Source organism: Rhinolophus hipposideros (genome assembly GCF_964194185.1).
Source record: "Rhinolophus hipposideros genome assembly, chromosome: 7".
In the NCBI taxonomy this organism is placed as follows: Eukaryota; Metazoa; Chordata; class Mammalia; order Chiroptera; family Rhinolophidae; genus Rhinolophus; species Rhinolophus hipposideros.
The window spans coordinates 9400803-9413832 of record NC_138053.1 but is presented as its reverse complement, the minus strand read 5'-3'; the positions used below and the strand labels follow the sequence as shown (position 1 = coordinate 9413832).

Sequence of the window (13030 nt, the reverse complement as noted above, 5' to 3'; positions counted from 1 at the left end):
TGAGGTGGTGGGGGCTTGGACTAGGGTGGTAAGAGGTGGTTTAATACTGGTTATATTTTAAAAGTAGAGGCACAGGAATTGCTGATGGATTGGATATTGGGTGTGAGGAAGAATATTCAAGCATAACCCCAAGAGTTTTGACCTAAGCAGCTGGAAAGGTGGGAGGCTCATAAAAGGAGTAATTTGTAGGGGTAAGTTTAGGCATTTGATTTTGGATATACCAAGTTTGAGTTGCCCGTTTGATGTCCAAGCAGAGATGTTAGTATGTTGTTGGACATACAGTCTGAAGTTCAGAGTAGAGATCTAGGCTGGAGATACACTCTTGGAGGCACTATTATAGAGATAGCATTTAAAACTATGAGATTAGGTGAGATCACCAAGAAAGTGGATGTAAATGGTGAAGTCTGAGGATTGAGCTTCCAGTCCTCAGTGGCCTCTTGGCTGTTACTCCAACAACACCTAGGGGTGCTCCTGAGTTAAGAGGAGAGATGGGGAAGAACCAGCGAAGGGGTGTAAGCAGGAGGAAATCCATGAGAGTGTGGTGTCCTAGTAGCCACATGAGGAAAGTGTTGGAGGAGAAGGTAGTGATGAAGATGTCAAATGATGCTGGTACTTAAGTAAAATGAGGGCTGAACAATGACCCTTAGATTGACCAAGGGGAAGTCACTGGTGACTTGAGCAGTTTCCCTTTTGCTGAAGTGCGAAAGCCTAAGTGTAGTGGGTTTAAGAAGAAACAGAGGGGATTGGAAACGACTAGTATAGACAGCTCATAGAAGAAGTTTTACTATCAAGAAGAAACCACAAAGAAATGGAATGATAATGGGGGTGTAGTAGAGTCAAGAAAATCTTTTTTTTTTCCTGAGACTAGACATACGAGCATATTTGTATGGAAATGGGAATGATCCAATGGGAACGGAAAACAAGATGATGACATGGGATCTAGTGGTAGGTTAACCTTAGCTGGGAGCATGATCAGTTTACCCCTAGTAACGAGGGATGGCAGAGCAAAGTCTGGTGGGTAGATAAGAGCTTTCAGTCTCATCTGATGGCTTCGATTTTCTCAGTTGGGAATCAAGGGAGTGAGCTGAGAGTTAGAATGGTAGGGGACGCATTGGAGAGTTGAAGAGATGGGTGAAAATTTAACAGTCATCTAAGAGTATAGGAGAGTAAATGGATGATGAAATCTTGTCTGAATGCTGGGCAGCATTAAGGACCCACTTATGGTTCACAGTCATGAATTTGAGATGAGATTGACTGCCATGGTTGGGTGTTTTCCCCAGCCACATTCAGCTGCTTGGGTAGGCTCGGGTAGGAAATTGTGTTTACCAGGGTTGTGGTTTTGTCAGGAAGTGTAACAATGTGAGAAAGGGGTAAGGGAGTGCCTTTCGCTGACCATGAACTTTAAGTTGGGTAAGAAGGGAAATGAGTGGGGGACAGTGGAAAGAGGTCAGGATCAATGGATTGGGGGTTCAGTGAAGTGGAGGATTGTTGGAGTCAGGGCATGACCTCTCTTTGATTAAACTTCAGTCAGGCTCCTCTGAATCCTCTTCTGGACTAGGCCTTGATCTTGGCCCCAATCCTTGCTGGGCCTGCCTTGTCCAATTTAGAGAGATATCTAATATCTTGATATCCGACCACTCTGGCCTGCCTTCAGCAAGAATCCTGTTAAGTCTGTTTAGCTAGAATCTCCCTAAGCTTGGTATTTCCTCTTAGTCATTTCCCATTCACTGACCCCCTCATTCTGCTTGTTAGGTATAAATCCCTAGCTGTCTTCGCTGCATTTGAGGGTTGCGCTCCATCTCTCTCCCCTACTGTGAAAGTCTTGACACCTGTTGCAATAGTCCTGAATAAAGTCTTTCTTACTGTTTTAACAAGTGCCTGATTAATTTTTGTCTCAATAGGCCTACTAGGAGAGGTGACTAGAAAGAGGGAGGGCCTGCCGTTATCGGTAAGGATAAGGTCTAGGCATAACCACTGGGTAGGGTGGAGGGTGAGATCTATGCAGAAGTGGAGTTTAAGCATCGACCAGCCCAGGGTGCTGAAAGTCTCCTCAATGTGGATATTGACATCACCAAAAATTATGACAGGAGTGGTGTTGGAGAGATCCAGGAGCCACACTCCGTGCTGTGGGCAGCAGAGATGACCACTGAAAATGCTCATGAGACTTCTCCCTGGCAAAGCCCAGTTTGGGCTGGTTGGAGCCCCTTCCTCTCCTAGGGAAACGCTGCAGATGATCTAGAGACAAAGACCAGTAGCAGGAAAAATGGTGCTCATTTCCTGAGGCTCAAATGACAGTGTAACCACAAAGGACTGTATGAAAGTTAGGAATTTAGTATTGAGGCTCTCCAAGCTTCAATTTCCTAATGAAAAATGTAAACAATGGCAGTATTTACCGCACAGAGTGGCTATGCATATTTAATGTAGTACTGTATGCAAATAATAACTTACTGAACATTTCGGCACTGTTCTCAAGTGTTCATTAGTTCGTTGAATTCTCATACCGCGTTTCCCTGAAAATAAGACCAGTCTTATTTGTATATAAGACAGGGTCTTATTTTACTATACTATAAGACTGAGTCTTATATAAGACCGGTATAATATGATATAATACAATATAATATAAAATGATAATATAATATAATATGTGGGGGGAGGAAGATGAGGGTAAAGGGGGATCAAATATATGGTGATGGAAGGAGAACTGACTCTGGGTGGTGAACACACAGTGGGATTTATAGATGATGTAATACAGAATTGTACACCTGAAATCTATGTAATTTCACTAACAATTGTCACCCCAATAAATAAAAAAATATATAATATAATATATATATGATACGATATAATATAATACCGGGTCTTACATTAATTTTTGCTCCAAAAGACGCATTAGAGCTGTCAGGCTAGGTCTTATTTTCCAGGGGAAACACGGTGTAACCTTATGCGGGAGGTTCTAATTAATGCCGTTTATAGATGAGTAAACGTTGCCAGGTGGTGCTGATGTTGCCGGTACCTGAAGAGAGTGAAGAGGGGGTCCTACTCTCCCAAGTTCAGAAATCCTGTGATCTCTGCTGGAGGGGAGAAGGCACGAAAACAGGCGCGGACGCACAGTGGCCTGCGCCAACGAGGCTCGCGGAGATCAGCAGCCAATGGCTCCCTCTGGTGGCGGAAGCAAAAAGCGCAGCTGGTGGGCTGGACCCGGCGCGAGGGGAGGGCGTCGGCGGGGTGAGGAGAGGCCAGGACCCGGCGGATATTCCCGGGATTCGAGAGGCTGGAGGAGTAGGACTCCTGAAGGCGTGGACCGACGAGGCCCCCGCGTTCCCGGTGACACACCTGCGCCAGGTGTCGCGGTCCCGCCCACCTGCAGACTGCCGGCATCGGTCTCCACACAACCCTTTCAACAGTGGCTCTTCCGGACGCTTCCGAGCTCGGAGTGGGGTCCCGCCGGGGCGGCGGGCGCTTGTTTGCACCAGAGTAATGGGTGGGTGCTGTAGGAGCCGTGGCCCCCACCAAGCAGGAGATGGGCGCCTGGGGGGCAACTCCGGCCACATCCCGGCTGCACCTGGAACCGGAGACTCACCGACCGCAAGAGCCCCGAGAAGGGCGGGGTTTTCCCGGACGCGCCCACGGGGCGGGGCCGGGCCCGGGGACCAATGGGGCGTGTGCTGGGGGGGCAGGCTCCGGGCCTGGCATCCCGGTAGCCGCAGCTGTCTTTTCCGGTGCCGGTGCCCCCTCCGCCGGTAGCGGACCCTTCAGGCTCTCAGAAATCACCCTCAAGCGGCTGCGTCCTCCGGGGGGTAAGTGAACGCTCTGCCGCACCCGGGATGTGGGGGTGCGCCTGGCCTGGGAGAAGGAGATCGCGGCCCCCTCCTACCCGCCCCGGGAGAAAGTGGGCAGGAACCGGTGCAGGGGAGGAGGACCCACCTTATGTTTCTGTTTTGTTAGTCGAAGGCTGTGTTTGGGTTGGTAGTGTTCGGGGGGAGCCTCGAGTGGGTGGGAGACATCTGATGAGACTAAGAGGAGGAGCTGATTTGAGATGGCTTGAGGGAGAGGGTTGGCAGAGGGTGGGGCGTTGGAAGATTTGGAAGTTTCTTGTTCCCTTTAGGTGACTACATGGGGAGCTTAGGTGGGGGCAGCTCAGGACTGCTGGGGTGAGGAAGGTTTCCTGCCTGTAACTCACTTTCCTTTTGGGGGATTTGCTTTGTCTTCTACTATTAGTTAAGAAGCCTTTTTTCCAGAGCCACTGCCATCCCTAGTCTCAGGGACATGGGGGAAGGGGTGGCCCACAGGAGCTGGGAAGGGCCTTGATAACTAAATTCTACCATTGTTTGGGCAGTGGCCAGGACCAGTGACCCCCCCCCCACTAACTCTTTGTGTGTGTGTGCTTCCTTGCAGCTCTCCCTTTGGGTGAGTCTTCTGGGTGTTTGCTTAGAGGTGTTTTGTGGGGGCCTCAGTGGACCTGCTTTCCATTCAGCACACTCTCCTGTGCAGGCCTCATAACCCATTGCTGGTTTCCTCCACCTGCTCTTGGCCATGGCCAGCGAGAACTCTCCTCTGCTGGCCTACCGGCTCCTGGGAGAGGAAGGGGTTGCCTTCCCTGCCAATGGGGCCGGGGGGCCTGGAGGCACATCAGCCCGGAAGCTGTCCACCTTCCTGGGTGTGGTGGTACCCACGGTCCTGTCTATGTTCAGTATAGTTGTCTTCCTGAGGATTGGTGAGTGGATTGGGGGGGCGGGCTTACCCCGGGGGTGCAGTGGGGGGTGGAGGGATTGGGATGAGGTTGGGGAAGGGCCCTGGGAGAAGTGGATGGATGAAGGGCTTGGGGGGGGGCAGCTCCCTGTGGCCTGGTTTCAGCTCTGGCTTGGAGGTTACTGGTGACCAGTAGGGTGGGGTGTGGAGGTGTGGAGTGTGGGGGGATGAGCCCCCAATGACCTATTTTGCCATTCCTGTCCCAGGGTTCGTAGTGGGCCATGCTGGGCTGCTGCAGGCTTTGGCTATGCTCCTGGTTGCCTACTTCATCCTGGCACTCACCGTCCTCTCTGTATGTGCCATTGCCACCAATGGAGCTGTGCGGGGTGGTGGAGCCTACTGTATCCTCTAACATTGATGGATTGGGGTCTGGGCTCTTCAGTCGTGTAGAAAGGAGGAAGGGGTCCCTCCCTGCATCCCCTGGGGGGCAGGGCAAAAGGAAGGCAAGTTCTAATGAATGCTCTGCCACAGGCTGGTATGGGGAAGGTGACCAGCGTGGCCTTACATGATAGTACCACTTTCCCGTCTACCAGGTGTCTTCCAGCTGTCACTTTGGTTTTCCTAACAGTCTCATCAGTTAAGTTGCATTCATTTTACAGAGGAGAAAACTGGAACTCAAGAGCATTAGGGACTTGTGCAAGCCACATGGCTTGGGAGTAGCTGTGCTGGGACACATTGCCTCTGGGAACAGTCCGAGTGTGTGCAGGGAAACAAGACCTGGAGGGTCAGCTGCAGAGTGCTTTGTGCCAGGGCCCTTCCTCACACTCCATTTCAGTTTCGTTTTCCTTAACGCTCACCCTCTGCTTCCACTTTTAGTCATGATCAGCCGGACCCTGGGGCCTGAGGTCGGAGGCAGCATTGGCCTCATGTTCTACCTGGCTAATGTCTGTGGCTGTGCTGTCTCCCTGCTGGGGCTGGTGGAGGCTGTAATCGATGTCTTCGGGGCTGGTCCGTGCTCCCCAGCCCGCTATGGAAGGGTTGGCAGGGTCTGGGATTCTGAGATCATGAGGGAGAGACGTCCTCTCCAGGACAGGGGCAAAGTGGCCCATTAGTTTGCTTTTCTCAAGCTTTTACTGTGTGTCCAGCTATGTGTAGATAGATGTCCTGGCCCACAGGGAGCTTACCATCTAGTCACAGAGGCCAGGCTAATAACCCTAAAATCGTCAGCAAGATTGGTAGTACCCACCAGGCAGGGCTAGCATGCTGGAGTACAGTTGAGTGGGGGAGTAGGAAAGATGGCCTTTCTGAGGACAGGTGGGCCAAAGAGGGCATCTCTCCTGCTTTGAGTCGTGGTTGGGGTCCCACATTAGGGCTTGGTTTTCTAACTCTGTTCCTTCCTCTGCAGATGCCACAGGGTCCAGTGGGCTCCGGGTCCTACCCCAGGGCTATGGCTGGAATCTGCTCTACGGATCCCTGCTGCTGGGCCTGGTGGGCGGGGTCTGCACACTGGGGGCTGGCCTCTATGCCCGCGCCTCCTTCCTCACATTCCTGCTTGTCTCTGGTTCCCTGGCCTCGGTGCTGGTCAGCTTTGTGGCTGTGGGGCCCAGGGTCATTCCCTTGACTCCTCGGCCTGGCCCCAATGGCTCGTCCCTACCGCCTCAGGTTGGCCACTTCACCGGCTTCAACAGCAGCACCTTGAAGGCCAACTTGGGTGGTGAGCTGAGCCCAGGGGTGTTGGGGTTTTTGGGGTGAGGAGCAGACATGTGTCTGGGCTGGGCCCTAGGAACCCCTGCATGAGAACTGATGTCAGAGAGAATAGGGGTAGGAGGTCTGGACCTCAGAGAAGAGCAGTTTAACTAAAATCTGTCTGGCGTGTGTTGGCTGCTGTGTGTTTGGCCCAGCAGGCACAAGAGTGACCGCAAGACAGTCTCTGCCTTAGAGGAACTTGTGTAGTTGGAGAGATAAGATGTACATTCAGGAAATAATTAAATAGCATAATAGACCATGTGATTCAAGTACACAAGAATCACAGAGGAGTCGAGAGGAGCAAGACCAGAGTATGGCCTGGGGAGGGCAGAAGCAGGTGGAGCTGGAGGTGGCCTGAGGTGGGCCAGGGAATTCAGGTAGGAGCCAGAGGGAAGGCATCTTAGGAAACACGAATGAGAGGGAGGGAGGAACAGAGGATGCAGGAGAAAGAGGTGTCGAGGAGCTGAGTTAGGGCTAGAGATGGGTCAGGGATGGGGTCTTAGTGAGGGTCGGGGAGGCAGGGGGATTATGGAATGTGAGGAGCGGGTGGCAGGGCCAAGATGCCTGGATCACTAGTAGGGATGTTGACACCCTCTCCTCCCTGGGAATGATCCCTCCTCAGCTGGTTATGCCAAGGACTACACCACAGGCACCATGATGACCTTTGCCGGCGTCTTTGCCGTCCTTTTTAATGGCTGCACGGGCATCATGGCTGGGGCCAACATGTCTGGTGAGAGTCCCTGCCTGCTGCCTTTTGGGGGTGTTGGGCTGCCACCCTTGCCTCAGTCTGGGTGCTGAGGGCTCATGGATGAACGGGATGGTGGAGGGCTGATCTTTCTCCCTCTGCTTACCTCCCTCCAGGGGAGCTGAAGGACCCCAGCCGGGCAATTCCTCTGGGGACCATTGTGGCTGTTGCCTACACCTTCTTTATCTACATCCTGCTTTTCTTCCTCTCCAGCTTCACCTGTGACAGGTGCCTGGGAAGGGGGTAAATCACCAAAGATAGCATAGGCTTGGGGGCAGATGCCCGTGGGGTACAGGGAAAATGGGGACTGTTTCTTCCATGGGAGAGACATGGAGCTGCTGCTGCCAATGGGAGGGCTGGCTAAGTGGTACTAGATAGCCTGCAGCCAGCGTTTGCCACGTGCCTGGTACTGTTGTAAGCACTTGCTTTGGGGGTGGGGTAGAGAATGGCTTCCTAGTCAATTTCCATAAACAGTTGGCTCCTTGTGTGTGTACTGTTGGGAATGTCCATCACGTGATTAAACCCAAAGCAGACCAATGATAGCCAATGAATGCCAAGCCTATCCCCCTGGCACACTAGATCTATTACTGTGGTCCTTGAGATGGGTGTTGGGGTTAGTTGAAAATGCATAGCTCTTAACCTCACGCCGTGTTATGAGCGCTGTTCTCACAAGGACCCCTGGATGGCTGTACACTTATTTTCCCTGTCCTTCTCTTTCCCTCCCTGTAGGACCCTGCTGCAAGAGGACTATGGGTTCTTTCGCGCCATCAGCCTATGGCCCCCACTGGTGTTGATCGGGATCTATGCCACAGCGCTCTCAGCCTCCATGAGCTCCCTCATCGGTGCCTCCCGCATCCTTCACGCCCTGGCCCAGGACGACCTCTTTGGTACGCTGTCCCCTGCCTCCGTGCCGGGCTCTGAGCGTGCCCCGCCGTGTCTTTCTCAGTCTCTGCTTGGCCCAGGCTGATGGGTCTGTTGTATTTCTGTTTGCACAGGAGTGATCTTGGCACCAGCCAAAGTTGTGTCCCAAGGGGGTAACCCTTGGGGGGCCGTGCTCTATTCATGGGGCCTAGTACAGGTAAGCCTTCCTCTTTAAGCTGCCCTTCCCCTCACCCTAAGCCCCTCCTGATTATGCTCACAGGATCAGGAGGGCTTAGGTTCTAGGTGAGAGATGTGACTGAAAGGCAGGATGCTTTGGCATTTGGTGGGGGGTTGGCTCAATGTCCAGCCTCTTGGTCCTTGTCCAGCTGGTGCTCCTGGCTGGGAAGCTGAACACACTGGCTGCAGTGGTCACCGTCTTCTATTTGGTGGCCTATGCTGCGGTGGACCTGTCCTGCCTGAGCCTGGAGTGGGCCTCAGCCCCCAACTTCCGGTGAGAGAATAAGATGCCCATGGCCCCAGAAAAAGAGGGAGGAATGGGAAGAACTCAGACCAAGGTGGGTGAGGCTGGGAATGGAGTGGGGTGGCCTAGTGTTCAGCTGGTCCTGAGTGTCCTTCCTTCTGTTTACCTACAGCCCCACCTTCAGTCTGTTCTCCTGGCACACCTGCTTGCTGGGGGTGGCCTCCTGCCTGCTCATGATGTTTCTCATCAGCCCCGGGGCTGCTGGCGGCTCCTTGCTGCTCATGGGCCTGCTTTCTGCCCTGCTCACTGCTCGAGGCGGCCCCAGCAGCTGGGGCTATGTCAGCCAGGCCTTGCTTTTCCACCAGGTCAGGGGTGCTCGGAGGAGGGTGGGGAGGGGAGGAGGTAGTCTGGGAAAACCTACCCTACAAGGAGGCCTCTTTTTCTCTTGGCTAGAGTTAGGGTTCCTGTCTGAGAGGTGTTGAGTGGGGGCTGCCCACTTAAGCCCTTCCTTCCCACCACCTTACCCTCTCCCCAGGTGCGTAAATACCTGCTCCGGCTGGACGTCCGGAAGGAGCACGTGAAGTTCTGGCGGCCCCAGCTGCTGCTGCTGGTGGGGAACCCCCGGGGTGCCCTGCCCCTGCTGAGGTTGGCCAACCAGCTCAAGAAAGGGGGCCTCTATGTGCTGGGTCACGTCACCCTGGGAGACCTTGGTGAGTTGCCCTCCATTCCTCCTTTCCCTGTCAGTCTCAGAAGCTCTTGGTGTTCTTTATGTCCCAGAGACTTCACGCTTCTTCCCAGATGACTCTTACAACCAGCACTCAGTCCTCCCAGAACTTTTTCTTCTGCCCATTGGGGATTTGGACTCTAGGACAAAGTCCATGAGTTGGGCCCATATTTGCTGCTTTCCTTCTCTGCAGATTGCCTGCCCTCAGACCCGGTGCAGCCGCAATATGGGGCATGGCTGAGTCTCGTGGACCGGGCTCAAGTGAAGGCCTTCGTGGACCTCACCCTCTCCCCCTCTGTGCGTCAGGGGGCTCAGCACCTGCTGCGGATCTCGGGTCTTGGTAAGCTGCTCCCCCCTGGGTCCCCTCTACCTCCTTTGCGGCTCTTGTCAGTCTCTGCTACACCCGTGAACCCACCACCACCCAAGAGACTATACCACAGATTACAAACTCCAAACCCTCAGTTTAGTGCAGATAAGACATAGCACCCAAAGATAACAGTGTATGATCAGGTCTCAGAAGAGATGTTTAAGGACTTGAGATGGGGTGACACTTATTTTTTTCTGATCCAAAAATTGGAGCACAGATTCCAGAGTATGTTGTATTTCTGGGGATAATGGGAGAATTATTTGAAGCCGGGGGCTGCCCCATCAAATCTGTGACCTATGGTTTCTAACCACTCAAGTTCCGAGAAAGGAAGACCACTATGCACTGATACAGCCAGGAAAAGTATTGTGATGAGATGATCTTTCAGCTGGGCCTGGAAAAGGCCTGAGAAGTATGGAGTGGGGTAACATGGCCCCAGAGACCGCAGAGATGCAGAGGGTGTATGAGGCTGATGCTTTTGGGTGCAATGGAAGATGCCCAGCTTTGTGGCTGTCTTAGTGCTGAGGCCTCCGGTCTTGCACCCCAGCTTCCTCCAAATCTTTGCTCAGCCACCTCTTTCTTTCTTAATCCCGGTACAGGTGTCTGCCCCTTCTCTGAGTGTATGCTTCCTTCTCCACTTAGAATCTGGGTAAAGATCAAGTGTTGGACATTGCCCTATCTGGTGTAAATGAGAACCCTGGAAAATGCTCAGGAGGGGGTGTGATTAGTTTAATCTGCAAGATCAGCTAGAGTTCCAAGGTGTTTTGGGATGTTATCAAGCATTATGAGATAGACCCCGGAGCAGCTGAGGGCCTGGTCTCTCCACAACCTCACATTTTGTGGGGAAACGTATGCCAAGAGACCACTACTTTCATGAAATTTATTCTGTGGAAAATGATTCAAATGAAAGGAAAGAGATTTCCTTTAAATAGTAAATTCTCCTGGTAACCCATTTGTTTTAAGAGAAAGGGTCTAAGGAGAGGTCTCAGAGTCTTCCTGCATAGTCTGCCCTCTTGAGGGGGTGGAGAAATTATCCAATTCCATATTGGTTGTTCAAAAAATTAAAAACCGGGAGCTGTTGGCAGGGACTTGGGGCGTTGTGATTGGTACACATACAAACTCAGAGGCTCAGAGAATGGGCTCGAGTGCTGGGTACATTGTGTGCACCTGCCGCCCCAGTATTTACCAACCATGAGCCTTTGGGCAGGTGACTTCACTGCTGCTCTGTGCCTCAGTTTCCTTATCTGTAAAAGGGAATTGAGTAAATAGTCCCTACCTCATGGTGTTGCTTCAAGGATCAGATGACTTAAAACATGAAGTGCTTTCAATAGGACATGACCCCTAGTTAGTGTGCAGATAGATGTTAGCTGTCTGATCTCCGGGCGCCGTGCTTTGGACATGCCGTCATTAGGGAAACAGCCCCAACCCTGAGTTCTCATCCTCCGCCAGCAGGGTCTGGGTGCTGTTTCCCTGGATATTGAGGCCATGAGCTTGACTAATTAGGGGGTCTGGCCTACCCAGTGGAGTCTGACTCTCATCTCCCATCACGAAAAAGATGTGCTGCTAGAAACTTGGATTGAAGGCATCCTACTGCCACGAAAAGTGCTCATTAGTTAAAAGAATCTTAAGGTGAACTTTCTTTGCCTATTTAAACAGGGGAGATTAATCATGGAGATAAGTCAAATAAATGCATGCAAACGTGGGAAAACTAAAAGTCATCGTGCAAACATGCATAATGTTGTCTTAAGAGCCCAAGCACAGTGGGAATGAATGTCATACCCAATGTTGCCATCAGTGTGTACGAGTGGATGTGTATAGCATGGTGAAAACTTAGCTGGTGAGTCTGATTCCTGTCGGTTCCTTCCCACCTCCCCCTCTCTGTCCCCAGGTGGCATGAAGCCGAACACGTTGGTCCTGGGTTTCTACGATGATGCTGCACCTCAGGACCACTTCCTGACAGACCCAGCTTTCTCTGAGCCTGCTGAGGGCACCCAGGAGGGTGGGTCCCCAGCCCTGAGCACCCTGTTCCCTCCACCCCGGGCTCCTGGGAGTCCCCGGGCTCTCAGTCCCCAGGACTACGTGGCCACGGTAGCGGACGCCCTCAAGATGAACAAGAATGTGGTTCTGGCGAGAGCCTGTGGGGCCCTGCCCCCTGAACGGCTAAGCCGGGGGTCTGGGGGCACCTCTCAGCCCCATCATGTGGATGTGTGGCCCCTCAACCTTCTGCGGCCCCGGGGTGGGCCCGGCTATGTGGACGTCTGCGGTCTCTTCCTGCTGCAGATGGCAACCATCTTGGGCATGGTGCCTGCTTGGCACAGTGCCAGGCTACGGATCTTCTTGTGTCTGGGGCCTCGAGAGGCCCCAGGGGCGGCCGAGGGGCGACTCCGAGCCCTGCTGAGCCAATTGAGGATCCGGGCTGAGGTGCAGGAGGTGGTATGGGGCGATGGGGCTGGTTCTGGAGAGCCTGAGGAGGAGGAGGAAGGGGACTTTGTGAACGGCAGGCGGGGAGAGGCTGAGGCAGAGGCCCTGGCATGCAGCGCCAACGCCCTGGTTCGGGCCCAGCAGGGGCGAGGCAGAGGAGGGGTGCCTGGGGGCCCTGAGAGTGGGGATGGCAGGGAGGGGCCCACCACTGCTCTCACCTTCCTATACCTGCCTCGGCCACCTGCTGATCCTGCTCGCTACCCTCGCTACCTGGCACTTCTGGAGATTCTGAGCCGAGATCTGGGTCCCACGCTGCTCATTCATGGTGTCACCCCTGTCACTTGCACTGATCTCTGATGCTCCATTCCTGAAGTAGAGTGTCCAGGTCTGGTGGCCCACTTTGATTAGTGGATGAAGAGGGGAAGGGCCACCTTGGGCCTGCCCTGCATGTGGGACACAGAGCCAGGTGGAGGTATTCGGGGATCCTAGGCCGGGGCTTCTCTGACTTTTGGAGAGGGGTCCTGGTGCACTAATGCAGGGAAGCTGTCCCTGCCACAAAGGAGAGGGAGTCAGCCCTGCCCCCTCCCTCCCTTAATTGGTGCCTTGATGGGGGCTGGGTCTCCGCTTGTGAGTCTAGGCTACCTCAGTCTCCCTTTGCCCAGCAGACTCACTGACCAGTGAGGTTGTGATGTTTTTTGTTGTTTTATTTTTCTAACTGCTGAATGTCAATAAACGACCAAAACACTACTGCTGGCTGAACACTACTGATGGGATAGGTGGGACTGGAAGAGGGAGACATCTGTATAAGGGGACTTGGGAAAGAGGAGCACTGGAATGGCCCAGAGGCGAGGTGGCCACGTGCAGGACTTGGGGAGCGGGCCTGGGGGGATTCGTGGAAATGGAAGCTGCCCACGGCCCCTCAGACGGGCTCCCGTGGAAAGCCCTCCTTGTTGGGCAGGAGGGGGCCGACTCCGGGGAAGAACGCGGTTTAGGGCCTAG

The 13030-nt window shown here is 53.4% G+C and overlaps 1 protein-coding gene across 2 annotated transcripts; it reads left to right on the top strand.

Moving 5' to 3' along the window:
- The first annotated feature begins 3670 nt into the window (after positions 1-3670).
- Positions 3671-12778, top strand: SLC12A9 (solute carrier family 12 member 9). 2 transcript variants are annotated; one of them, XM_081054544.1, is made up of 14 exons: positions 3671-3797; positions 4396-4714; positions 4956-5090; positions 5566-5697; positions 6095-6403; positions 7058-7165; positions 7297-7408; positions 7910-8067; positions 8176-8258; positions 8428-8552; positions 8695-8887; positions 9058-9232; positions 9440-9586; positions 11499-12778. In XM_081054544.1, exons 2-14 carry the CDS (start codon positions 4534-4536, stop codon positions 12386-12388), a joined length of 2748 nt encoding a protein of 915 aa, XP_080910670.1. In that variant the 5' UTR covers positions 3671-3797; positions 4396-4533; the 3' UTR covers positions 12389-12778. The 2 variants fall into 2 exon arrangements, 1 of the variants encoding a protein (XP_080910670.1); XR_013993705.1 differs by lacking the exon at positions 3671-3797 and adding an exon at positions 11060-11239 and having other exon boundaries at positions 4420-4714; positions 11499-12776.
- The last annotated feature ends 252 nt before the right edge of the window (positions 12779-13030 follow it).

Coding starts and splice junctions, on each gene's coding strand:
- SLC12A9 (XM_081054544.1), top strand. CDS start 4,534: ATGGCCAGCGAGAACTCTCCTCTGCTGGCCTACCGGCTCCTGGGAGAG. Junction 7,409..7,909: donor TCCAGCTTCACCTGTGACAG/GTGCCTGGGAAG, acceptor CCCTCCCTGTAG/GACCCTGCTGCAAGAGGACT. Junction 8,259..8,427: donor ATTCATGGGGCCTAGTACAG/GTAAGCCTTCCT, acceptor GTCCTTGTCCAG/CTGGTGCTCCTGGCTGGGAA.